The sequence below is a fragment of the Brachyistius frenatus genome, unplaced genomic scaffold (assembly GCF_029030835.1).
Source record: "Brachyistius frenatus isolate BFR_SWC_R1_liver_20210118 unplaced genomic scaffold, ASM2903083v1 Contig_17, whole genome shotgun sequence".
In the NCBI taxonomy this organism is placed as follows: domain Eukaryota; kingdom Metazoa; phylum Chordata; class Actinopteri; family Embiotocidae; genus Brachyistius; species Brachyistius frenatus.
The window spans coordinates 3,245,395-3,273,135 of NW_027210616.1; the positions used below are offsets into that span (position 1 = coordinate 3,245,395).

Sequence of the window (27,741 nt, forward strand, 5' to 3'; positions counted from 1 at the left end):
AAAAGTCTGCACAATTTTATTATAGAAGCTCGCTTCCATTAAAACAAGACTACAGAAATGATAGATTACATCAGGGTGTATGAAACAGACTAGCCTTAGTATTCAGCCAAACATATCACCGTGTTAAAACAATTATTTAATCATTTCAATTATTAAAAAAAACAAAAATACAATTATTGCAATAAATACCATATTCTCACTGGATTATTTTTTACAGAACCAAAGCTGTACAAAAATATGCCAGTGTGGAGCAGTGAACATCAAATAACACAAACCTGCTCACTCTTCAGTTGCCATGCATTTTCATCAAAAGAAATGTTCAGCAACAAGCTCAGGCTACTTGGCTCATCGGGACACGTAATATTTCAAGCAGTTTTGTTTGTTTTCCAACTTGGAAAATCTGTGCAAATTCTGCAGCATTTTGGATTGAAATGACAAAGAAACTATCTGAATTTGTCACTCAAGCTACAAGGGAAAATAAAGGGGGTGCCGTAGCAGAGTTAAACCTAGTTCTTGTAAATATATGGAGATGTAATTTCATTTGGGACTACACAGATACCTCACAATATGACGGAACAACATGACAGCAAAATAAATAAATTAACAACATAGGAAATACATAGTGCGCAGTGGCCCCTGCTGATTTCTCGACTCATTTCCATATCAAACGCAGCGAATCAAAGGCAGCCCTTCGTCCAGGGACTCGATTTGATGTGGTAAATTCATAAAAGTTTACAATCAATATTTAATTAAGTGTTCGACACAGAGGGTGTATTTCATGTTGGCTGTATGATCCCTTTTAATGGGGAGCCCAAGATTAACCGAGCTGTAATGCTGAGGAGGGAAACAATCTGCTTCCGTGATGAAGGAGTACACCCAAAAAATACTTTCTCTCTGCTTCCCTTGCTCTGCCTCGCTTTCCCTTTTCTGTGCTGTGGCTGACAGTCAGCTCCCTAAACATCCTGAGGAAAATGACATTATTTCGTGCTGTGTGGCACGCACCTCCCATCTGTCTCCGGCAGATACAGAGGGATACACTGCCATCAATCTTCATCATGTTTGTCTGTGTCTTACATTACCATCATTGACACGTCGACTGCTGCCGGCATGCAGGGGGTATATGTCTCCCCTGCCTCCCTAACACATCATACATTCAAAAATAAACAAAGGAGACAACAGCAAGGATGAGGGAAAATACAGAGTGAGAGAGGTAAAGCAGCAAGCAAGGAACACATTCAGTGGACAATAGGTGGATTTTTTTTGTGTGTGTGTCTACTGTCCTTCCAGCATATTAAAGTGCCTGTTGAATATTTGTGAGGTCAGTTTAAAGCAAGAAAATCACATACAAGAGACTCTTATAAAGCAGGAATAAAAAAGGCATTATGGCATGGCACGTTTTGGCATTTTAACTCCCAGACTGGACAGAAGAGTGGTGCCTTCAAGGGGGAAATATAAGAAAATCACAATGTAGTTCAATGGACAATGTCAACAAAAAGATGGAACACACTGAGATACAGTAAATGTTAAAAATGATACCATATATGTACAAGTCTTTGTTTTAAGAAATGTGTCAGGCAAGTCCTGGGTTAGCATCCATCCAGCACACACTGAGACAAACAGGAAAACACACACACACACACACACACACAACTCTAACCTCAAGTATTAGCTGGAATGAGGAGTCCACAGATTGCAAAATGACCCACTGCTGCAGCAGCAAACTCGCATCCCGACTGCATATGTTGCAGATGGAGCGCCAGATGGACGAGATATTCATCATCCAATCTGAAAAGAGGAAGACCGAACAGGATCCTGGGAAAAGGCTGTTGATTGTCCAATGAGGGCTAAATGGCTCCTGTGCCTTTGTGCTGGTGCGTCCACACACCTTCACTATCAGACAGCACTGGTTGAGGAGATTGTCAGTCAAAGCCATGGGAGAAAATCAGGTCTGTTCATTCCCACTTTTTTTCCTCTTTAATGATTTAACTGTGCTGAGGAAAGCGGATGGCACAGGGGAGTGTTAGTGCATCAGTCATGAGACAGCTCTGGCTCAGTCCGTTCACCATCCACAGGTAAATATTAGATTCACATTCTGTGCTTTCTTTCCTACGGGGTGCTCAGCTTTCTCGCTTTTGGGGTCACTGGGTCTACAGGAAAACACAAAGATCGTTAAAAAGACAATCAAAGTTTAGAAACGCTATGACTCAACAATGTACTGTCTGGGAAGTCGTTTTTTTTTTCTTTACCCCCGAGTCTGGAGGAGTGCTCTCGGCTGCTGTCTCCTATAATCAGCTGCAGGCTGGAAGCTGCTATGAAGCCTTCCAGTCGGCGACTCAGATTTTTCACCAGCCTTTCCACCAGGATGAAGAATGGTGAGGAAAGTGTTGAGATGAGGGAGCAAAGTTTAGTTTTTTTACCCTAATAACACACTTTGTAAAGCTACTTCTACCGCACACTGTACCTCTTATCATGAGGAAAGTTTGGCTGATCACTACGCCTTCCTGACCGAGGGGTTTACCGAACATCATGTGGCTGAAAACTCACCAGCGCCCCCTGTTGTCCTCACATTGTAGTTGGAAGATGTCTCCACATTTAATGGTGATGCTGTCTGGTCCATTTTGGAGACAGTTAGTCAAAGCCCTGTATCGGCCTGGAGACTAACACAGAAGGAAAACTGTCAAGCACAAGGAAATCAAAAATTTACTTATTGTCTATGGCAGACTTCTTTATACTGCACTTTTTAAAGTAAAAGTTAAACATTTTTGCAAAAACTCTAAAACAGGAACAACATTAACAGGCGCAATAGCCACAAAATAGATTTAAAACACAAGTAAAAGATGTAAAAAAAAAAAAGACAAGGTCAGAAAAGTAATGGTCTGTAACTGTCTCGATATTTACACCAATTCGATTTGCTAATTTTATTGTAAGAGATAAACTATTCCAAAGTTTCAGTGTAAAGGTACTGTAATGCAAATTAATGGCGTTTCTTTTTTCAGATGGTAAACATCTGTTTTCTGTCCTTACAGATTGACCACAGACCAATTGAGTGCCTCCTCGGCTGTAGATGAGGGAAGACCAACACTCCTCTTAGTCTGTTTTAGAAAACCTGTACACAACTTCCCAGCTGAGGCAAGACAAACAACAATAACAGTACAACAATAACAGTAATCTAGGAGTGAGACTAATTTCTCAGAACTTTCAAATGAAAGAACATGGCTGATTTTAGAGTTGTTTTTTTAGTTGGATTAAAACAAATTTGCTGGAATCAGGACAGGAATCCAAGGTGATTTCTTATTTCATGTATGGTTACATATTAGAGGTAAAATTTGTTCATAAGGACCTTCATTAAATCCTCTGTTGCCATTGCAAGACTAAAGCCTAGTTTTGTGGTATTAACGTCATTAATTAATTAGACAGAGATGTATTAATTAATTGACTAAAAAAAATGTAGAATCCTACAAATTATCATTGATGTAGTATATTGTATCTGATGTGGCTGTATTTGGTCTCACCAGTTGCACTAAAACCTCCTCCTCTGTGTCAGATGGGTGGAAGGGGTCCCGACCTCCAGGCCACTCCTCCAGACCCTCGCAGATGTCTACCGAGTGATGAGCTCCGGGCCAACCTGTGACGCAGACCGGACTTTGGATGTTAACGATACCGATGAACACATTAATCCGAACACCACACCTCAAAAGACACCGTGTAGATACTTAGTAACTATGTCGACATCATCATGACCCCTTCTGTCACTTACTGGGAAATTAACAAGAACGTAGAATCAAAAGCTAATCTTAGTAGGTGGACCTTTTTCCCCCAAATTCCTCGATGTACGTGGTTCTTCAGGTCAAAGTGCACCTGAACTGCTGACGGGGGAAAAGTCAAATATCTACATTAGTTTACAATTATGAGGAAAATCAGCAGCAGCAGTGCAACAGTGTGCAAAGCAAATATCATTTGCATGAATTTCCGTAAAGGTTTCAGTGATTTAGTTACTAAGTATCTACTTGATTACAGCGTAAATGTGTGGGGATGAGATTTACTCACTCCTTCGGTTGTGCTGGTGTTTATGGGAGTGTGGCTGGGGGTCTGGACTGCTCCTCCCCGACTCAGTGTCCTCTGAACTCAGTGATGCTCTCTGTTGCTTGCTGGGAAAATAACACAAAACAACATGTGTCACCAAATCCTGTGCAGTTCGACACACTCAGGATAGATGTTATCCTCAGCCATACGATCTGGGGTCAGCTTCTTGAATCTGACTCATACAGGAATAGTAAGTCTGGCCCCAGACCACCGTCAAGAACAACTCTGTCCTGTTGTTTTTCCACACAGCCGTGACCAGGCACTAGCCAGACAGCACAAACCACACACGGCAGCCAGTTGCAAGCCACTCCATAAAAGGGGGGAAAGTACAATTTACAGACCACTGACACAGTGTTCACACAGGGTTCGCACGTGTCAACACAAGGGAAGATCTGGTCTCGATTTATTAAGATCCAAATTTAAGGATTTGGACACATCATTATTGGATGCTCAGTGAGAATCTTTCTTTTTACAGATGCTTGATCAGATCTCAAAAAACCAGCCCCATCTTAAAAAGCAGCTGTCATGAGGAAATTAAGAAAATTCATAGAATGAAGCTTAAATTTATCATTTGTTTTCCCTTTGCATTACATGCAAAATAGCAAATCTAAGATGCAAAAATGAGAGCAATAGTTTTTTTTGGGTACCATGTTAAAAAAGTCATGGAGGAGCTACTGAGACATTGGCCTCTCTACGCAGCATGGGAGCATGGTAGCATGGTAGCATGGGGATCAGTCATGAACCAGAATGGAGGCTATAAAAAGTGGGTGCAGTTGACGATCAGTATGCAAACACAGCAGCCCGGGGTGGTTGATCCCCAAGCTGGGCCAGGTGGGTCATGCCAGGATGAGGCGAGCCAGGCTGGGCCAGGCTGAGTTTACCACTGAGCGTTATGGCAGGTCAGTGGCGCTGAGGGCAGTGGCGGGGGCGCGGCCGGGGCCGTTGCCGGGGGCTTCGGGGACGGGGGCTCCTGGACCGCAGGCACAGAAACACATCAGCTGAGAGCGAGACAAAGTCGAGCCCCGGCAGACAGCCCCTGGGAAACCCTCTGGACGGCCGCATGCCCCTGCAGGTGGGGGACGGGAGGAGTGGGGATAGGCAACTAGACAGCAGTGAAGAGTGGGGCCTGTGCCCGTTGTCACACACCGCCACACACTAAGCCTTGTACCAGGGCAATGTGAAATGAGTCACATTCACTCAAGCTTTGATTAGATGTGAAAACTTAGCAAATGCGGATTGTAGCGCTGTGACTGCGTGTGTGCGTGTGTGCGTGTGTGTGTGTGTGTGTGTGTGTGTGTGTGTGTGTGTGTGTGTGTGTGTGTGTGTGTGTGTGTGTGTGTGTGTGTGTGTGTGTGTGTGTGTTCTGCATAAGTCTGTGTTTCTTTGTTTGTGCAACTACAGCCGACAGTCATGCGCTACTGTTAACACTGTGTCTGTAAGCAACCATCGGCACTGACCTCTCAGAGAGTGGTGGAGAAAGCGGCATGTGTTCTACCATTTGGCCTTGTTGATATGCTTCATCTGTGCAGAGAAGAACAACAAGGCATTGTAAGGGGACATGATGAGAGATTTCAGTTTCTGAACAGGACCTAGCTAATTCTAAGTTGAATATTAACTTGAGTTTTGCATGAGTGTGTTCATATCTTCCCTTTTGGAACAGCATATGGTGAAGAAACTCTAAGCTCAGAGGCACAGCCACAATCTGTGTAGCTTTCAACCACATCTCATGCTCTCTGAGAATTGGTTCAAAGCCCTGAAAGCAGAAGATCTTTGTACTCAGAATAGTTGCCCAGATAAACTTAAGTTGCTCACGGACCTCTAAGCAGCTTCTGCTGGTTAGTCAGAATCCTGCGGAGCTCATTGAGCCAGGCCATCTTCACCTCTAGTGTAGGAGCCTGCGAGACAACAGAGACACAAGTTGAACCAGACGTGTCCCTGGATTACAAAAGTCTGTACATGTTTCACTCTAGTTACAATGGGACCATTTGTTCTGTAAGGCCTCTCTTTAAAGTTTATATGGTTAATCATTAGTCTATTAAAGGATCAGTGCATCAGTTTTAGGAGGCTCTATTGGCAGAAATGAAATATAATATTCATAATTATCATTAGTGTCAAATGACCTGAAACTGGGAATCGTGTTTTTGTTAGCTTAGAAATATTCCTTCATATATGCAACATTCATATATGGATTGGGTCCTATTTCACTGAACGCCCAACGTTGTACCGCCATGTCTCTAAAGTAGGTCAGAAGGGACAAACCATACACTGACTCGCAAGTTGTATGGCCATAATTGATTCTCTTACTTGGAAGGAAAAAACCCTACACACCGGCTCCATTAAATATTAGAATTTGTCAGAAAATTCTTTATACGCATTTCTGAAAATGCCAGCATTCACCTTTTTTCAGGCTTCTTACCTGAACCACATAAACCTCCTCCCTGCCACTGTACCAGATCTCAAACTTCTTCACATCTCCCTTGACGTTCTCCGTGATCCCCACAGCAGTCATCTGCCAAGAGACATATACACAGACGTCATACATCAGAATTACATCATGTAACACATCTGTCCTGTCTTCACACAAACATTAGCACGCTCTCTCTCACACACACACACACACACACACACACACACACACACACACACACACACACACACACACACACACACACACACACACACACACACACACACACACACACACACCTCCGCTGTGCAACTGCTTCCTTCCCACATCCTCAATAATAAATCAAGAGCTGCAACTGCTGTTGTGACACCTGCTGTGACACCCTCTGCACATCCATGCATACAACTAAAGTAGCTGGGCAAATACATACACACACTAATATTAACTCTTTGTCTCCAGTAGATCCTTCACTTCATTACTAAGTGTTTAACCTAAGGGTGGGTTATGTTAGTAATAGTGCAGAGGATAATAAGTTATTACATGTGAGGCATTTCAAGCAGTGTAACAAACCATTTATTCTATTTGTTAGTCTTTAAAAGGTCATTTGGAACTATGTCAGGTAGGAAACCACTTTCATTACTTATCCATATTATTGTGTTTTCTAACTCTATATTGCCTGTGTTTGAAATCCCTCTCTTGTCTATTCATTTACTGAGCACAACACCAAATAGTTTACTGAGCAGCAAACTGAGTTTTTCTAAACTTAAACCATCAGTTATGCACTTAAATCATCAATTATTGTATAATTGTCTTTTACACATCTATCAAAGTCAAAGCTTTGTAGTACCATTTACTGTGTGCTATGAAAACTACATAGTGCACATACAGTATATTGCACTTAGCATTCTGAACAAACAAAGTTTCCCATTACTGACCATGTTCTTAATATGTAACCAAAACAGTTTATTTAGAAGAAATACTTTAACCTACAGATAGTCTGTAGATAATCTTCATGATATTAGTTGTACCAGCCTTATATACAAAAATGCTTAAATTATTGGTAATTTGCTTTGGACCTGCTATAAGATGTCTCGAGATTTTTTTTCTTACTTGACACTGTCATCATCATCAGTCAACAAAATGTACAGCGCTAAATGCTTACACAGCAGCAGAGTATTGGAACGTGTTTGATTTTGGTATTCACAGTCATAACATTGTAAAGTTTTTGAATATTTTCACCAATGAGTCAATGTTCTAAAAAACGAGTGTAATATTCCTTTAATCCGCACAGAAACAAAGACACAGACCAACCTTGAGACAGTGCTTGAAGCTGTACGAGGGGGTCTTGTCGCAGCCGTCTCCGTGCTCCTCCCTCCGCTTGCATAAGAGCAGAGCTCTCTCATAGAGGAAAAGATGTCTCTGCATTGGTTTGAAGCGAGCCAACTCCTTCATGCGTGTGGGACCTTTCTTATGGCTGATCCACACACTGAAAGAGCCCTGCATCAAAACACGGCCCAGCTCACAAATGTCACCCTGCATACCAGAGAAGGAAGAGTTTATGTGTGAGACTTTGTTACAAATATATTCTTAATTAGAGTTTAGGAATTCAGCTCTGAAACACAGATCAGAACAGATTTAGTTCACCTCATATCCTGTGATGGCTATCTGATGCATGGAGTCGTTGACTGATTTGAGCAGGTCCAGCATGGCTGTTAGCGCCCCCTGCAGTTCAGAGGTGCCCTCACAATCTGTACTGTATTTTATAAGCTCCTGAGAGTACACACAGAACATGTTAGCAAATACATAGTCACACCATACATGCAAAACCATACACATATATGTTAACTAAAACTGCACACTTGAGGGGTAAAGACTTGCAACAAACTGGTAGTGCTGTGGATATATGGGCATTAGCTCAGTCAGCGGATTCTATGGTCAGAGTTAATATATGCCAACAAACTGGCAAATTTAGGAGAGCTGTTTTGTCTGGTGAATTTTTTTAATTAGGATTTTGAAGATACAGAGATGCCTATGGGGAGAATTAAGAATGAGGAATCCACTAGAGATACTGTGTGCTGTATTTGCTGATTGCAAAAAATTTGCACATGTACTGGCTTAATGTGTATTTAATAAGTGAGTCTGTTTGTTACTACTGTTTTCCATCCGACTCAGAGCTGGCGGGCTGGGTTATCTGAAGGACACATCTAAGGCCAATCTCAAGGAAAATAGAGCTTATTCTGTATATATGTCAATATCCTATCTCACATATAACATGTAGGGGATGGACTTGTTTTATATGTGTGTGATATGACTTTGCTTTCTAACCTTGAGCAGCAGCTGGTATTTGGTGAGGCGTTGGATAGGTTTCAACAGGTAGGAATCCAGGCCCAGTTTGTGCTCCAGCTTCTTTTGACACTCCTTCATAAGGAAGACAAATTAAACCACAATAATTGTAATGTTTGTCAGCTTTTCTATTCTAAATGTAATTTTAAAAGCTCACATTTATTCTGACTTGATGGTGTTAATCAGTTTAGAACTGTAGAGGTACATACTGTATGCTTGTATGAAACAAATATTCAGATATTTTCAGTAGTTAAAATACGTAAAACTTTTTATATGACATCAGTGTAAGAATCAGACAAAATGCAGACAGAAAGTGAAATCAAACTGACCTGAAAGATGCCGCAGTCTGAGAATTGTCTCCACAGTGCCTCAGAGCGCGGCTTATTCTGACAGTAGCATTCATACATTTTAAAACTTTCTTTCTGGGGAGACGGGAATAAGATGGATATAAATGATGTACTAATGATCAGAGTATTGTATGAAGAGTCTACACAATATTCATATTCATCCTCTCACCCGCTCCAGGAAACACGCCCCCACACTTTCAGGAGCATCCAGGCATCCTTCCAAGTCCTGAAGGAAAACCCTGGTTTCCCACAGAGGTCAAAGGCCAACAATTAGATCTCAGAAGACAAACAATGTGACTCAAAAAAACAATCTTAAGTCATCCCCTCCCACACATCAGCCTTGATACAATAACTGGTATAGACACAAGAATGCGTTATAGAAACCAATGAGGTTAACAATTCATCTCTCAGACCATCTCTCAGGCCAGACTTGTTTCTTGCCAGGATCATTTATTTGGCTTTAAAAATCATTGAGCAAAATTTGGCGTGGACCTGAGCAGGAAGGCAGAAACATTCATGAACTCAACTGTTAATATTTTCCATATCAACTAATACATGTTTAGCAAGCTAAGCTTTCATCGGAGTGTGTTTCTAAAACTATGACCAGAGTTATTCACATTTATGGTACAGACAGCTTTCTAAATAAATCAGTTGGTAGGACGTGGTCAAATATAGTATTAAACTCAAAAGTGTGGTTCAACCGAATAGTAGTCACAAATGCTGATAGGTCTTCTTTACATTACAACCAAAATTGTTTTATAACTAACTATAACTATGCTTTATTTTATATTTTAACTGTATTTGTGTTCATTTTATGCATTTCATCTTATAGTTTAATCTGTTTTCATGTGAAACATATGAAGGACAGCTACTTCAAACATGTTTTAGTTTTCTGTTAGTCAAAGTCATGGATCATAAGGACCGATTAGATAAAAGGACAATGACAGACATAAATGACCCGTGGCCCTTTCCTGTCTTTTATATTATGTGAGGCATTTTACTTTACTGCTCTTTCTGTTGTTCGTAGTCTATTTGTACTATTTTTGTTGAAGATAATAATACTAAAAATAAAGTTGAAAAGAACACCCTTGAAGTTCTCTAAAACAATCATTCCAGATCATAGTGGAAATGTTTGCAGAAGTTTAAAAGTGTCATTCTTTAAAGCTAACAAACTATTAATACAGAGCCATAGTAATCACTTTTCACAACCATTCGTGTCTATTTCTGTGTTTAAACAGGTCGACTGTATATGTGACGTGAGTCATTAATCACTTGCCTGCTGTGAAAATTGTAGATCTCGGGCATGTTTCCAAAGAGAATGTCTCTCTTACTGCGAAGTATTGGAGGCAGGAGCCCAGACAGAGCTGGGTTTTCCATTTCAGCCCTGTAACCCTGCAATATTTATGGCAACACAATGAAGGAAGCATATGGTTTGTGCAAACTGAATAAAATATGTATTGCTAAGAGTAATTTAAAAAAAAAAAAAACTAGGTGAGAACAAACTGTACACACATATTATAAGATTTAATCATAAACTTTTAAAAATACCTTTTGTGATAAATAAAACTAAACATAGGTGTGTTATCTTACCAGTAGCACTGACAGCAGCTCCTCCACATAGATTCTCTCTGTATCTATGAGTTCCCGCATCACATGACTATGACACATACACAGAGAGACAGCCAGAGGGCATCATTAGTGCTGAACAAAGAGAATCATAAAGTAAACAACATCAAGAGCAGCAGTAAGGACAGACAGATGGGTGGACAGAAGCCTCCTCCTCACCGCTTCAAGAGATCTGGGCTGTCGTCTCCGTACAGACTATACGACACACAGCTCCGGCCTTCCTGGTAGTCGTGAATTACCTCGATCTAAAAACACAATACAGATGGACGGCACTTTTAAAGAAAGTGTAAATGTCCTGAACAAATTACGGGGCCAAACAGGAAGAGTTAGATACGAAAATTACGAGATAAACATTTTACAGGGTCAGTGAAGCTGTGGAAATGGAAGTATATGAATACATAAAATGAATAAAAACAGTTTTTATTTTATACTTACTTTTCTAGGGTTGGGGCTCTTTCGGGACGCTCTCTTCCCAGGCAGAGAAAGGTCGAATGTGAACTTCAAACCATCACCTGTGAAAGCCAGATGAGCAGCAGCAGCTAATCAAAGAGTGTAATTCAAACATAGTTTATTTCCATATGCTCTGATGAGCTATATAAGGAGATGACTAATTTAAGTGCCCACACTAAATCAAACACAATTGTGTTTGTTTTTTTATAACCGCCTGTACAGTGAGAACATGATAGACTCATGTTGGATTGCACAGCTATTCAAAAAAAACATTAATCAGTCATGATGGACATTTGAGGTAATCAGTAATAATAGGTTGCCTCCTCTTCAGGTGTGGTGTGGAACCAGGATGTAAAGATCTGAAGCAGTGTTTGGCAGATCTGTCAGATTATTTTTGATCCCAGCAGCTGAGTCCTAACATGATAGTCCAAGCTCATTTGAGTGTTGTGCCTGTGCACGTGCCATGTTGCATTTGTCAATGGTATGCATGTATGCATGTATGCGTGTGGGTGAATGCATGTGTATATAAACTTGTACCTGATCAGATCAATCAAAACTAACCACGATTGCCTTTATCTCCTTTCTTAAATGGCTTACATCGCCAGTCTCAAAGGAGCTTCAAAGGGGTTCATATTCACTCTCCCTTGCTTGTTATTGCTCTCATTAGTATGGCTTCCTATTACGGAGAATAAAGTCTTAAAGACATTTAACGGACATGGGAAAAAGCCTCTGTTGTTTTACAGTTATACATTCAATTGATGACGACACGTTGAAATAATAATATTTTTTTTTAAAAAGCGCACACACACACACACACACCAGATAGCACATACTGTATTAATTGGATGCTACTGTATTTGGTTAGCTTTGCACAGCTTCCCATGAGACCCAAAGGGAGATGAAAAGGTCTTTACTGTATATGAACCACATATGGTTCTATAGCAGCTATTGTGACTAATAGAGCAGTCAGGTATCTCCCAGTGGACTGATTATATCGTCTATCCTTGTTCGAGTTCATTTGTAACGGCAACACACACTAACCCAAAGGCCATTCAGGGAGAACGTGGGGCTGTACAGTGGGACCCTGTGATGTGTTAATTCAACCGTGGTGCCTAAAGGAAAGAAGCAAGGGGGGTAGGGATTGGTTCCATGCCAGAAGGGCTACCTTGAGACCCCATACTGGGCCTGGAAACCAGAGGAGGGAGGGTAGGGAGTTAGTTGATTTTTGAAAAGCATACTGTATATGCAGGAAATCTGACAGCTAACTGAAGACAAGTGATGTCTCCACTGTAATAAAGATCATTCTTTGTACGGGTGTGCCTACATGAGGTGACAAATTCTCTATTCCAACAATAATTCGTTCTTCTTTGATAAAACTGTGAGAGTGTGTGTGTGTGTGTGTGTGTGTGTGTGTGTGTGTGTGTGTGTGTGTGTGTGTGTGTGTGTGTGTGTGTGTGTGTGTGTGTGTGTGTGTGTGTGTGTGTGTGTGTGTGTGTGTTGTACCATGCTTTGGGGAGAAGAGCGGGGACTTGGACCGTGGCGGGTTTTCAGGCCTGGGGGCTACCAGTTGGACCGGTCGTACATGTTTGTCAGCCAGCTTCCTGAGACAAGCCTGGCGGTTCTGGATCATCTGCTGTACTGCAGCGTGCTTTTCAAACGTTTTCCCAATCTGGCCCTAACACAAAAGGAGAGAGAAACCATGCAGAGAAAAGACAATAAATATTGCTGTAAAATTCAATGATATTACTGGTGAACATGGTCAAACAAAGACAAAGTCACACTGTATACTTCACATATCAGATCTATTTACAGGCCTTTTTTTTTTTTTTTTTTTTTAAAGTAAATAAGAGGTTGTATGGCCTTCTTTCTACATATAAGCTTATGGTACCTGAAGCAGAGGTGTCATGACAGTCTCGTACTCTATGGCCAGGATGTCAGGTCCTGAGCTCAGCATAGACGGCGACCCCTCAAGGAACTTCTCTATGTCCCTCAAAGCAGCCTGGGCCCCCTCCTTAGACTGGAACTTATCTACTAGCTGATTGGCCAACAAATATGCTCCATCATCACACCAAGTATGGGCCTGAAGGAAGAGAGCACATGTATATTATCACAATGTTTGCGTGTGCTTATGTGTTTGTAAAGAACTGCAGATCTCTCAGCACCTGCCCAAGACAAAGCAGCAGCTGGTGTGTTTGCAGGAGAAGGGAGTGTTTGGTCTTGAGAGCAGCACTGAGTGTATCACAGTGGTGGCGAAGCTCGTTGCAGCGCTGCATAATAAGAGCCATGGCATAGTGGTGACCGGCTGACAGCTGGTGTCCGTGAAGGATGATGATCTGGGCTCGAGCCATCACCTCCTGATGAGTGCAAACAGGGAAACCCATGAAGGAAGGGGTCAGTTTTTGTTGTACACACTGTGATAACTCAAACTTTCCAGTCCTTCAGCACCCATTATACATATTATACATATATACAGTTGTATGCAAGCATTTAGGAACTCCTGGACAGATATATTTACAGATTATTTTTTTAAGTAGATTAAAAAAAAAAAGCTAAATACAAGCAAGTCAAAAAGCCATGAAATGAAAAGTAACAGTGCATTGATATCTAAAGAAAGGCCCGTTTATGATGTGTCTCTGCTACAGAAGTGTCATTGTCTGCAGATGTTGACAGCTTGACTGCAGAAATGCTGACCTGTGCATTGGCTTCCAGACTGTCCAGCCTCTTCAGAGCCTGTTCTGTTTGAGCCAGAGTGTTCACAGATATGGACAGTTCCCTCTCCTGAGCCGTGAGATGCTCCAGACACAACTCCATCTAAACAGACAAGACACAGCACATATACACACAGATAAAAAAATTTTTTTTTAAAACTAACTATATAAAGCCAGAGTGGGAGCTACCAGAGGAATTACATCCACATTAAAACTTGAGCCCTGTTGAACGTTCTATACTAAAATGTATTATCTGCTGGGGAATATATAAACACAAAAACACATAAGGAACATACAGGTACATGAAATGTTTACCTCCTGAAAGCTTTGCTCATATCTGATCAACTGCAGGTACTGATGTAGTTTTAGATGATGCTTCTCAAAGAAGCCATCAAAGGCTGATTCCATGTCTCTGAGCTGGGCGAGAAGCCTTGAAAACAGAAGAACTTTGTCATAGGTCTCATTGGTTTCCACTGTAAAGCGCCCAGTAAATTATTAGAGTTTTAAAGTTTAACTGTAAGAACATAAATGTAACCAGAGGGCAAACTTATTGGTGGTAGATAACAAGTTGACTTTTAAATACACTTTTTAGCAACTGATCGAAGACATGATAAAACGCAAGAAAGAAAAAGACTGCTTAAAGATGTCTTACCTTTGCACTGTCTCCGAGTCCAGCTTCACATCCCACTGGGAATCATCCTCTTTCCCAGTGGTCTCCAGGCTGGAGAGAAGATGACGACCCTCCTTTGACACCGACCTGATTGCGTCCTATCAAATAGAGGAAAATTGACATCATAAATAGCAGATTAAATATAATTGCAGTAACATTAATAAATGCATTTTCAATGAAAACCTTAGAAATCTTACCTTGAGTTTTCTGTACTTGTCGGTGTGAGACTCGAGGAGATACTCGATGGCTTTCCCTTCATCAGGCAGCTCCGTCTCTGCCAGCTCAGTGCCAAAGCCCTGTAGCATCTGTGCGATGTCTTTGACTGTTACAGCAAAACTTTCAATAGCCTGTAGTGGAAGCAAAACCACCAAAAGACCGGTTGTACTGGTGCATAGATAATGTATGAGAATGCTTATTTGCATAGTAAAAGGAGAACAAGCTGTGGTTCATGTTAGAAAATTCAAAAGTAAAGAATAGGTACATTCCCTTCTGTATTTTAAACTTCTCGTTCACATTTGCTGGATTTCCAGCAGCCGCTTTACAAAAAATGGTTAAAAAAAACAACAACCTGTCTCAGTCAGAGAAATTTAAATGAAATGACAAGAAAGTGATGAAGGGTGAAACAGTTTACAGTTTGATTCCAGTGTAATTCATAATATGTGGCTCACGGTTCGTAAAACAATCCAGTCGCTGTGACAGTAGTCCAACGTGCCTCCAAACTCTGACGTCAGCTGGTTCTCATCAATGTAGTGCAGCAGGTCTGTGACAGAGCTCAGCATCACCACCTAAATGTGCAGACTGAATCTGAGACCTCACAGACAACACTTTGTACTTTGTCTGACATTACCTGTTAAAAGATATCATGCCCAGATGAAAAGGAAAAAAATACTTTTTTGTATTTCAAATATACTGACTTTTTCAAGAATATATTGCAAATATACTGACAACAAATTGTACTATTGACAAATATATAAAAAGTATGCAAATCATGCTTGTACCAATTTTCACAATACAACTTTTAACACACTTTAGAATAATTGTACTGTAGCACATTTTCTAGAAATATATTATTAGACAAATATACTTTAAGTGAAAGTTTAGTGTATTTAGTGTATTGATTTGAACATTGTTTTTAAATGTATTTAAAATGTATGCTCAAAATTATCATTGGACCAATGCACTGAAAGTATATTTGAACATTATCCATTTTAATATCCTGAAGTTTTAGTATATTTTAAGTTATATTTGAGTGTAATTCCAATCACAAAGTGAAGTGAATCATGCTTTTATTTCAATATATTACTTGTACATTTCTTTTGGAAAGTTTTAAAATGTATTACTGTGATAATGCACTGAAAGCAGATTTTAAAAAATACATATTTTGATATCATGATGTTTTAGTAGCTATATTTGAGGTTACATTTTATTGTAATATTGAGTGAACATGCATGTTTATATTTCAGTATATTATTTGTAAATTTCTTTTGGAAAGTGTTCCAATGCATGGCTACAATAATGCACAGCAGGCCCATTTATAAAAAATGTCAATTGTTAAGATGATCAAAATTGTATAAAGTGCATAAATAGCTATACTTGTAATTGTGATGACACCCACAACATCCTGACATTGCAAGTCATACTTATTGTGACTTTTTTTTTTTTAAGATTTAGGGACGCAACTCTGATGAAGACTGAGGTTTATCATCAACTCAGAGAACGGCAAGCACAATTAAAATAGAGCCTTGAATGATAGGTCATCAGTGATCGATCCTACACCAAACTGTGAGGAAAACTTTGTCACATAATCACAAGTGTTTCACTCAGGCCATAACTCAACCTTCACCTATAGACTCTAATGTAATGTTGCTACTAACACAAAATGTTGATTATTTTCATTCTGAAGGTTTATGTCACTTTTTTGAAAAATGTTGCATTTTGGGAAATATCAGTCCTATGATAGTATAACACGTCAGTTGTCTGTACATGTCTGTTGTACCTGACAGGGACGTGTGGTTTGATGTGGCTCTAATCCATTTATTTTGTTTTGTTTTTTGGATCCCATTCTTTCTTGTAGCAGCAGATGGATGATAATACTGGTCACAGCTTGGATCCCCATATGGATCAAATCATGGCATCCCTTTGTGGTAGGTGTTCAGATTAGGATTGGAGTGGTTAACATTTCAGAGGACAGTATGTTTAAACTATGATTTTGCTTCTTTACACTTCTTCTGGTAGGAATATTGGCATACCATATTGATATAGCTCCTCACTGCTAATCTTGATTTACTGTTCACAAAATATATTGGTTCAACAGGATTTTCTGTGTAGTCAAAATAGAAGAAAATGTTGTATGAATATGCTGTGTGACATCATCTCTCGTCAATTCTGTTAACAGATAAGAGTTTCCGCAGACAAGTGCCTCGGACGTGCGGGCGGTCATCAGACGCAAGTGTAACAATGAGCAGTTCAACCAAAAGAAAGGAACATAATGTGGAGCATGTTTGCATTTCTATTTAGTGAGCGAGAGTAGGCAGTGGTGCAATAAACAGGAATGTGTGTTGTTGTTTTTTTTTATGGTTCAGTATTCTTCTGTGTTCTTTTAATCTGAAACAAGGTCATTCTGTTTTGTTTAGTAATACATGTGCCATGTAAACTTAAATCAGAAAATATTTTTCTCTCTGTTAAGTACATTTTCTTATATTTTTTGAAAATGCACTATATTACAATTATTTAACAGTATGTTTAATTGTTTAATGTGAAAATTGTTAGAAGTATTCTGTTAGTAAACGTTATATATTTTGCAGATAGTACAATTCTTGGCAGTGTATTTGCAATGTACTATTAAAAATGTGAATATATATGAAATTCAATAAAGTGTTTTTGATTACTATCTGGGAAGTGCATTGAGCATTTAGGATACTGGTGATACATTTCTAATATTGTAATGTGTAAGAGTATGTAGTGTACAAAGTAATATAGCATAAAAATTGTGCTTTCTTGGTACTTGGAATAAGCCAGAATAATAACTTTTGGTATACTATTACCGCAATATTAATATACTGATATTGTAATGTTTACATATTTGTAACACACTCAATAGATTTCAAATGTACTTAAAACACAAATAAGGTATACTTTAAGTTTGCTATCAGGTGTGTATATTAGTATATACAGTCATATACTTAAATTGTACTAAGTATAGTTAAAGTTTTTCCAATTTAGCCCCAAAATAATACACTAAATACACTTCAAATGGTGATTTTCTACAATTTACTTACTACTAAAATATATTTAGTACAAAATTAGTTGTTCCAAAATAGCATTCTTGAAGTATACTGATGAGGAGTAGGGCTTCAAGTATACTCAAGGATGCTAAGATTAAATATAACTTAGCATATGTATATTTCACCTGGGTGCACTTTTCTACAATAGAACAAGTATTTTGGGCAAGTCTCTGTGCCACACTGGAGGAGGTATGATCAACTACAGACAAGTCTATCTTCTGAACGCAGCAGAATTGAGAAATTTGGCGTACAAGAGGTTGTTCTCAGTCACAGACAGTGGAAAGCCAAGTGATAGCATTGATGCTTCTCAAATTAAAGCATAGCTCACCAGAAATACTAGAAACATCCTACGTAGGGTAACTTGCTGCATGAGAATATTTAAGTTAAAACTGAAATCCACGTGTTCTCGGCCTTGCTCACCACAGAACATTTGGCTCGAGCCCAGGGTCGTAACACGAACGAGGTGTACCTTGTTGTGATGTGAGACATGTTTGGTAACTGAGGAGGATCTGCCTTACTGGCATCTTGAGCATGAAGTCCTCTTGGCTGAAGCGGAAACCAATGTCAGTAACAGTACGGTGGAAGAAGCTGGTGGGTCGGAGCACCAAGACCAGGTGGAGGTTCCCAGGAAAGGAAGCCTTGATGTTGGAAAAATGATTCACTGTTATAGTGACGACGCTGCATAGTGACAAGGACTTCATTTAAAACAATAACTTGTGTTGTATTGTCTATTTAACCTCACTATGTTGTACACAATAAATATACAGCAGCTGCATGTTCACACAGAGACACACAGCCTTAATCCTGTATGCATACTGTCACAGGAAGATATATGGACTGGAAAAAAAAAAAGCATTAAGAAGCTTTAATCTTCCATATCTGACAGGAGAGACTTCAGGTTTCCACTGGTCCATCACTCAGGTGATTACTGCAAGCCTAATGCACTATTTACACACATCATAGTCTGCATTTCATCTGCAGGTCGTTTGAGGTCATTGCGTGACGTAGGCATTTCTGAACATAATGCACGCAGATTGTATGACAAGTAAGTAATTGAACATTGACATCATGCAGGTACAAGTGTTGCAAAATCCACCTCTGCAGTAGGATTTATGGGCAATATCACATGGCTCGCTATACATTTTATTAATGTGACGCAGCTTCTGCCAGGCATTCGTCCTGAATCGACCTTCTGATATCAAGACAAACATGCATTAAAAAGTCATCAGTCTGACAAGGCTACAATGGGTTTCGTTCAGGTCTCACGCACAGTCGCATGACTAAGCATAAGTTCGCTCTGCACCGCAGTGCAACGCTCTCCAGCATCCACGGCTGGTGCCACTGCCGCATTCACCCTGCCCGCCCAAAAACTTCACCCCAAACTCTTCACAAGGTGCATCAAACAAGCCAACTGCTCATTACCGGGCTCCTCCGGATCTTCGGCACTTCTGGCCGGTAAAAGCAATCCGCCATGGTGTTAGAAGCCATCTCGGTTCAATGCATAAGTTCCCGCCCGTCCACTGAGAAGCGGTGCCAAGCCGAGGTATGCTGCTCCCTCCGGCTGACCACAGCCGCAGCGCTGCTGCTGCCTCTCAGACGGAGGGTGGCAGCGCTCACTGCAATGTTTCCCCTCCCGCCCGCCTTCCTCCTCATCCTCAGCATTCCGCGTCATCACCCAGTTTTTGCTTACTCATACATTTGCAGCAGTATGCATTGGTACATTCAGTACAGACAAGACTGTTCGGGTCCACTTCAAACTATAGGCACCATTTGGAAGTGCACTATACACTATGCTAGAAAACACACTTTATTTTTTTTGCAGCATTAATGGTTTGATTTTTTTTTTTTTTTTTTTTGGTTGCTGTCCAGGTTTTTCTCAGGGTTTTCAATAACAGCAACTCATAAATAAAACAGTAGCCTGTAGGCGCATCCAAGTTGTAGCTCATGATGAGCTATTTGTCCTATGATGTCTGAACTCTTCTGGTAACAACATTGGTCAGATACAGATGACCCCTTTAGAAGAGGAAAAACTTACTGCTATCCTGGCAAGTGCAGTTTTGATAGAAGCCCATGTGTCCAGTCTTCGGTCTAAAATGATGATGAATTTGACTCCTGGTTGCCTCGTTCTGAAAGCAAAAAAGGCATTTAAACAACGAGTGAGGTTTTGGTGCCTCACAGCTTTCAGCCACCAAATTAAGAAACTATGATCAGTCAAAAGCAAACGAACAGTCTTAAAGATGCCTTATTGTAATTTCATCTCATTTATAGGTGTTTTACACTTCTATACTTGTTTTCATGTGAAATTTAATACAATTTATTTTAACTAAATGTCTTGGAGTCAATCCAATTTAAACTTTCCAAATCTCCTGGAGAGTGAGGTGTGGACATAGAGGACACCACCAGGACATTTGATCCTGAGCTGAGGAACACTGACAGTCAGTCAGAATACAAGCTCTGAGCTTTTGGTGCACTGCAGAAAGAGAGAGACTCAGGCAGGAATAAATGAGAGGACGCACCGAGGGATGAGAGTGAGATATGTAAACACTTTGGTTAAGGCTTCCTCTGGAATGTCACTGAAAGCTGAGCATTCTGGGAGCGTGATGATGACGCTGGAGTCCTCCCCACGCCCCCCTGGGAGAAAAACACATCACTATTTTTGAAAAAGACATGAGATACATATGCTTATGGAAACTGTTAAATAAAAAAAAAAAGACCTCACCTGACAGGTATGCCACCTGTTTCTCTATGTAGCCTCCCACCTCCTTCATGCTCAAAGGCACAGTCACCTCTGGGAGAAGAAAACAAATATCATAACTAGGGCTTTATATATAAACAAGACATTTGAATATGAAGATCCATGGGTACTGAATGATGTCAAAATTTGGATGTCATGTGTTGTTATATTATCTCCAAAGTAGGTACTTAGATTTTTGAAAAATGGTAAGTACCTAATTTTAATTTATTCATGTTTCTTTTAATTTATTTGACAATTTTTTTAATGCTAGTGTGTAAAACCCACAATAGCTATTTTGCACACGTTTTACATGACTATCTAAACAGCGTTCCAATTGCATTTTCACAGTGAAACCTTTTCTAGTTTTGAGAATGAATTAATCCCTTTTAAAAGACAGTAACTCGCACAAAATATCACCTTTTAATCCAAAAAAAAGACAGCAGGGCTCACTGAAACTTGACCGTCCAAGAACTATTTTGAACTTTGAATCATTGCTGTTACATTATTAAATATTAGCGCATGTGTTCCATGATGATGATCACTGGATGCTGTAGTTGTAACTGCTGCATTACCGTTGCAGATGTAAAGTCTGAATCCGGTGCAAGTAAAATAATCACATCGACAAAACACATCAGCTCATTCAGACTACAGTAGAGTATCTGTATCAATGTTGGAGAAGAGTTCAGATTTCCCATATATCTCATGCTTGGTGCCATTAGTGTGCCAGTGTGAGTAGCCAGTAAACGTCTCTTTTAGAGCAGTTAGTGCAGATCTGCTCATCGATGCACCAGCAGCATTCAACCAGATGTGTTTCGGACAAACTGTGCATCGTGTTGAGGCTGTTTACATATGCTCACCATACATTTGAAATATAATGCATGTAGTAGAAGATCTTATTCATAGTGAGGGTCATGATAAGGAAAAGCATCTTCTACCATTTGGAGACCCAAAAAAAAAGGCAATACCAATGTCATTATAGCACCTTTTAATCCAAACAATAATTATTAACAAAAGCACATATTTTACAGTACTGACATACTGATTTGTTAAGACCAGTCGAAATACCCCTGTCCCTCTTCAGGGGTTTATGAAACAGATCAACAGGGCAGTAAATCTGCTCACAAGTCATACTTTCCTCATCCATAATGGATGGAGACATTAAAATTTAACAGGAGCAGAGAGATAGAAAAACGCAGTCAGAAAAAGATGAGGAAGAACGGAAGAGCAAAGAAGGTGTTATTTTCCAGAAGTTACTGCAGTAATAGTGTCCGTGAGGCTGTCAGGGAGCGAGTAATGAGCTCCACTGGTACCTGCTGAATATTTGATGGGTATCTGTAACAGAGAGGAGCTGAGCCAAGCCAGGCCACAGCAGGACCAATGGCCGGCCTGTGCGCACACAGAAACAGGATAAAGTTACTGTCACACTCCAATAGTTATATAATCATTTATGCCAGGCGCCATGAGACATTCAGGAGTTTGGGACAGGTCCTAAATGAATAGATGTAACGTCATGTCGAAGCACATTTAACTGCAATGTGCGAGAGTATACTGTAATAGCGTTTGAGCTACAGGACTGTAGAACAGTGCATGGTTTGTATGGTTAAGTTATGTAAATGTATAACATGTTGAATGTAAGCAATCATAAATTGGATAAGCAAGCTATTTAAGCAACTCGTACAGCATTGATGTCAACCAAATAAGCCCAGGATACAGAAGCGCGCGCGCACACACTGCAGACCTCTGCTGCATTTGATCAAAGAAAGGGTAGCCTGTGCTGTAAACTGCAGTGTGTTTAATAAACTTGCCAGTCGGTAGAAACACTGTACTCCCCCCATCACTCTGCCAGACTACCAGTCCATCCAGTGAATGAATGCATTTAAGAGCACTGCCAAATAAAATGCCTCATTGTCTGTCAATCACGCCTCGTGCCTGACTGTGCAGCACCCGAGGAAAAGTAGAAAATATACAGCACTATTTACCTTGCTAAAAAAATGTATAAAGGTACGTAAAGTTTACGGTATAACGTTCTTATAATATTGAAAAATATACAAATCCCAGTGTGCTTGTGAGATGTTTTAAGAAATGCTGTTGAGCTTGTGTCATGTTGTCTCCAGGTGACATGGCAGCACATTGTGCACAGACAAAAGTCAAACAACCTCTGTTTGCTCTTCTGATCTTACACAGAGGAAGAGGAGTGTTTGCCAGTGTGGATGGGAATAGAGATTTGCTGCCAGTGAAGAGATCCAGCCTCAGACAAATCCTTCCAGTCTGCATACAAAGCTGAGCTTATCTCTGTTGTCCAAACAATGATAACCATCTCCATCGATTTCATTACGTACAGCTCATGTAAAAAGACTTTATCCCTCTGTGCTTTGTAATGTTTTGTTCTTTTACAACACTGAATTGTGGGCAATTTTTTTTAGGCTTTTTGACAATGATCAGATCTCAGTGAAAATAAACATATAAATATTTATATATAAATATTATACATGCATATATACACACACACTGTTAAACCCAACATGTTGAGGCTTTTCAAACACGACTTTTGTCTGATTATCAACTAAAGAAGTGAAGCGATTAATCTGTGTACAGGGAGTGACACGGATATAATTTCCCATACTGCCCAGTTGATAGTACAGTGCCACACCTTACTCGCACAGTACAGTAAATCTTAGTGGATCATACAGAATCACAGTAAAAGGAGGCGAGTCGCACATACACATAGAGGCTGTATTAAGTCTGATATTACAGATACCCAAAAAGCAGACATGTAATCCCTTGCTGAGCAAAAAAAAAAAAAAAATCCCCTCTTACAAACATGTTCATAGCACACAGAGGCCCAATCTCATGTTGCTTTTAGGTCACGAGATATTTTGCTAAATGAAGCTTTAAATGCGAAGGGGATTAGACTGGTGGGTGGCTACATTCTGATAGAAAGGGGCAGAAGAAAACTGTGTGTTCTGCCCGCTCATATATATAAAACCAGATTTATTTTAGACCAGAAAGGCATGAATGGTGAACCCTGCACAACAGCACTGCAAGGCTTTGAGCTAGGCAGGACCGATGCTTTTAATATTTACATTCAAGGACCTGTGACTAGTACCAAATATCTCCGGGTATTCGTTACGTTACTTATTTTTTTAGTTAGTTCTCGGAGAGATATTTTGCAATATATTTTGTATAAGCGCTGGACGAAGAAATATATCTTTCTCCTGTGCTATAGGCATCACAGGTCTTCCGATCATATTATCATACTCTGTGTGCACTACTACCGACACACGTTTCTAAAGAGAACTCCCTCGTCTCTCCGCACCCAGTTCTATGAAATTTGCAGGTGATAGCATGGCAATGAAGTGAAAATGTCACAGAATCATATGTGGATGTGTGAAGTTGCGTGGGAGTCGTGGTTCAAATTGAGGCCTGTCAGGCAGTTCAGGAGTCAAAACCATAAACGGTTGCGAAGTTTAAACTCTAAATAAAAGTTGGTGTCATTCCTGGATGCCGATTTTAAGTGTCATGAAAGGAGAAAAGAGCAAACAGGTCGGTTAAGGCTTTAAGACTGAAATAATCTAACGTGCTGATGGAAGAGTACCACGTGGACATTTTAAAATGAAAGATAGATTAGATTGTATTCCCAGGGGAGCACAGACTTCTTTGGGTTACGTGGGAGTTGTCCAACAACAAAGTCATGAGGTTTGGCGTAATGACTATTGTGGAAAATTATAGGTTGACTTTGAAATCCTCACATGCTATCCTAAGTGACTAAGATTGGTAACACACTCATAGAGAGTAAACTGGAGCAGCAGTGGCTCAATCTGATACTGACAATTATATTCTGCAGGTGTAGAAGTAACAGGTGAGCTACGTAAATAAAAAAATGTACTAACATAAATGATGAATCTCTGGCTATTGTTTCATATAGTTGTGTACCCTTATGCTGCATTCCCTGTAAAGAGGTTAGAATAAACCCTGTTTCATATTTCACACTGGGGGAAAAAAAAAAAAAAAACTTCACCTGATATAAATAGAAACACAGCATGGCCTTTTCCCTGTCGTGTCTGTTACCTCCACACTGCAGAACAGGTACAATGAACACACGGGAAATGTAAAGAGGCAACGTCCCATCAATTAAGAAACAACTGGATGTGGCCAAGATCCCAAAGTAATCACATTATCCTCCGGAGAATGCTGCTCTGTGCACATCAGTCCCATCAGGTCCTATTTCTGTCCATTATGCAAACCTTTGCTATAGTTTTGAAATCATGTTCAAAATACACCTTCAAACTAAATGACTGACAAACAGTGAGGATCATGTTTTGGCTGTTTTAAAGCTGACGTTTGAAAAATTATGTTGATTATTTTATTTTTAAAAAAGACCATAAACTTTACCTGTCCTACACTAAATGCAGTTGTTACAATGGAATAAAGAGTGATATATATATATATATATATATATATATTGACACGTGCAGTATCAGTTTTTAAGCCTTGTAGTTCAATACATGACTTAAGGACATACCCAAATACTACAAGCTGCATTTCGTACTTTTTAATCAATCCATTTTTCTTATGCTTGATGTATAACAGTTATAGTACGTCTTTTTGCTTCCATCACTGTCCGACACTGATTTACGACTGATATCCACAGATATTGAGGTTACAAATCATTAAATATCCATCCATCTGTGATGGCTTAAAATAGCTGACCTAATCCCTGCAATAGATCACTGTAGGAGCAAAGCTGCAGGAAGTGACACATCAATAATACTGACTGAAGATACAGTACATGGTGCAGTTATCTCCTTACTTCCTGTATTGGTTCTCAGAAGTTACAAATGGACCTTGTAAAGGAAACTAAATGGACCTCTGCCAAATTACATTTCCGTTTGCTGCACTGTGCTGACAAGGGTAAGGTGAAATGTAGTAATGTTGAATAACTTCAGGGCAGATACAAGATTACATTCAAAAGCCTGAGAGTGGCTACTCTAAGCGAAAAGAGGACTGTCAGCATGATGTGTACTCACGCTGCAGAGTGCTCTCTAGCTGGGAGCCAGCCTGCAGAAGGCAGCGGTAGCTCTCCATCTCCACCTTGGACTCGTTCCCCGGCTGTCTCTCCTCCTGCAGCGAGGCCGGGCCCATTCCCCTTCGTCTCTGACACAGGATCAGCCCGGGAGAACTGACGCCGTCGTGGGAGGCAATGACTGTAATGACTGTAGTCCAGGCCTCACATCCTCTTCAGAGTCCTATAGACCCTCCATAGTATAGGACAACAGGGAAACTCAGGCCCCACCTGACTCTGCAGGTCCCAGGATCCACATGGGATAGGTCCCGTAGGCTGCTTCTGCTGCTGGCTCTTTCTGACCTTGAGCTGCATAGAGTGCCTCCACACTAAGCTGCGCGGCCACAACGGAAGACCTGTCCACATAAGCAGGAAACAGTAGTTCGTTGTCCCGTTGTGGCCCAGACTGGGTGTGATGTGTTTCTTCCCCCTCACGTCGTCAGCCTGTCGTGCTCTCAGCGGCGGTGAGCTACTTCAAAACAAACACAGCTCCATCTGGCCACTGCTGTCTGTCCCTCTTTCTTTTCCCCTCCCCTCCCCTCCCCTCCCCTCTCCTCTCCCTCTCCCTCTGAGCTTTAGTGCGTCAGCTCTGCACTGTGCAGAGCTCTAGAGTCTGCTCCTGACACGCTGCCAACTCCCTCCCAACTTTTCCTCTCACTTCACTCCTTCATCTGCCTTTTTATGCCTTTAGAATAAAGCTAACTGTATAATAGCAGGCTGGACTATTAGGCTGACAGGATCATATCCAGCTTTACTATAACATAGATGCACCCACAGTAGAGAATAGACCTATTGTAAAAAGAAAAAGAAAATGAAAATGAAAATCTACCACACCCTCAGCCAGCACGTTTGGCCCATGTGAAGCACAGCATTCAACAATCACATTCAAACCAAAGAACAAATATGAAAGGGTATCATTGTGTGCATACTGTAACACTGAGCCTTTCTCAACTCAATGCCCCACTGCTCAGCCCACAACTCCTCTGAATGGATCAGTGCTCATTAACACTACAGACTAAAGTGGAGAAAATGTGTGTCTATATATATATATCTATATCTATATATATATGCATGTAAATCTCTGCAGTGACTCACAGCGCTTGATGTTTTCTTGACGTGAGGCCACACACACACACACACACACACAGCAGTGAGAGAGCAGTAGCACTCTGTCCTGATATGCAGCCACTCAGCTGATCCAGCTTAGCCTCTCTGCCATCTCATTACAGCACAGCATCTGCTTAGTGTGTTAAATGCACACAAACACATGCACACACACACACACACACACACACACACACACACACACACACACACACACACACACACACACACACACACACACACACTCCAACCCGCCCACACAAACAAACACAGATCTTTACATCACAGAACCTGCAAACACATCTTTGTGTAACAAAGCACAAGGCAGTTTGTTTATCTTCAAAACATTCTGATTTATTACAGAAAATCTTAAGGTTTTGAATATACTAGTTTCAAAGAGGTACATTCAGCTTGGAGGTTTCGAGTGTTGAAGCTGGAGACCCAAAGGGTTGGAGGTGGCAAGGTGTCCCTGCTGTGTGACACAGAGGTGCCTGAAGGTGGTGTTCACCTCCACCCCTCACAGACAGGGACAGAGTCCACAACCAAAAGAGTCTCTCGTGTTTGTTTGTTTTTTTGGTTTTTTTTGAAGACATTTTTATGTTATTACAAAAGTGGCTGGAAAAAGGTTGCATTAAAAATACAATCCATTATTTTCTTATTTTTCATTTACACAGGCAAAACATTAGATTCAAACATATTTTAAGCTCTGAAAATAGCATTTCTGATGTCACTTAAAGGTTTTTCATTTGTTAACAAAACAGGCAGCCCCTCTGTCCTCTCACATACAGTATCTCTGGCACAGTGCAGTCTGGAGCTGACATGTCACCGAGTACAAAAAAAAAGAAAAAAAAGCAGCCTCCTCCGCCCTCTTGGATGCTCTTTGAAGGGATGGCATGTACATATTTGCTGAGAATAGCTCAACA

At 40.4% G+C, this 27,741-nt stretch overlaps 1 protein-coding gene across 5 annotated transcripts; it reads right to left on the reverse strand.

The window, feature by feature from the left end:
• mcf2a (MCF.2 cell line derived transforming sequence a) lies at window positions 1–25,891 on the reverse strand. 5 transcript variants are annotated; one of them, XM_069694349.1, is made up of 30 exons: window positions 25,680–25,891; window positions 20,638–20,706; window positions 20,435–20,549; window positions 19,954–20,044; window positions 18,437–18,556; window positions 15,303–15,419; window positions 14,832–14,981; window positions 14,617–14,732; window positions 14,280–14,394; window positions 13,948–14,067; window positions 13,419–13,610; window positions 13,145–13,336; window positions 12,760–12,931; window positions 11,242–11,318; window positions 10,966–11,051; window positions 10,771–10,837; window positions 10,457–10,572; window positions 9,350–9,419; window positions 9,163–9,255; window positions 8,816–8,908; window positions 8,135–8,260; window positions 7,802–8,023; window positions 6,500–6,592; window positions 5,900–5,978; window positions 5,541–5,604; window positions 4,048–4,148; window positions 3,513–3,625; window positions 2,545–2,657; window positions 2,247–2,350; window positions 1–2,147 (listed from the first exon to the last, which is right to left on the reverse strand). In XM_069694349.1, exons 1-30 carry the CDS (start codon window positions 25,792–25,794, stop codon window positions 2,107–2,109), a joined length of 3,342 nt encoding a protein of 1,113 aa, XP_069550450.1. In that variant the 5' UTR covers window positions 25,795–25,891; the 3' UTR covers window positions 1–2,106. The 5 variants fall into 5 exon arrangements, 4 of the variants coding, with proteins under 4 accessions (XP_069550450.1, XP_069550452.1, XP_069550453.1 ...); XR_011310736.1 differs by lacking the exon at window positions 1–2,147 and having other exon boundaries at window positions 2,263–2,350; window positions 2,462–2,657; XM_069694351.1 differs by lacking the exons at window positions 19,954–20,044; window positions 20,435–20,549; window positions 20,638–20,706; window positions 25,680–25,891 and adding an exon at window positions 19,341–19,501.
• Between the last annotated feature and the right edge of the window lie 1,850 nt (window positions 25,892–27,741).

Bases quoted from the DNA above. Each gene is read 5' to 3' on its own strand.
- mcf2a (XM_069694349.1), bottom strand. From the start codon at position 25,794: ATGGGCCCGGCCTCGCTGCAGGAGGAGAGACAGCCGGGGAACGAGTCC. The intron at 14,395-14,616 runs GTAAGACATCTT...TCTGTTTTCAAG, and splicing joins GACTCGGAGACAGTGCAAAG to GCTTCTCGCCCAGCTCAGAG. The intron at 5,979-6,499 runs GTAAGAAGCCTG...GTTGTCTCGCAG, and splicing joins AGGAGGTTTATGTGGTTCAG to GCTCCTACACTAGAGGTGAA.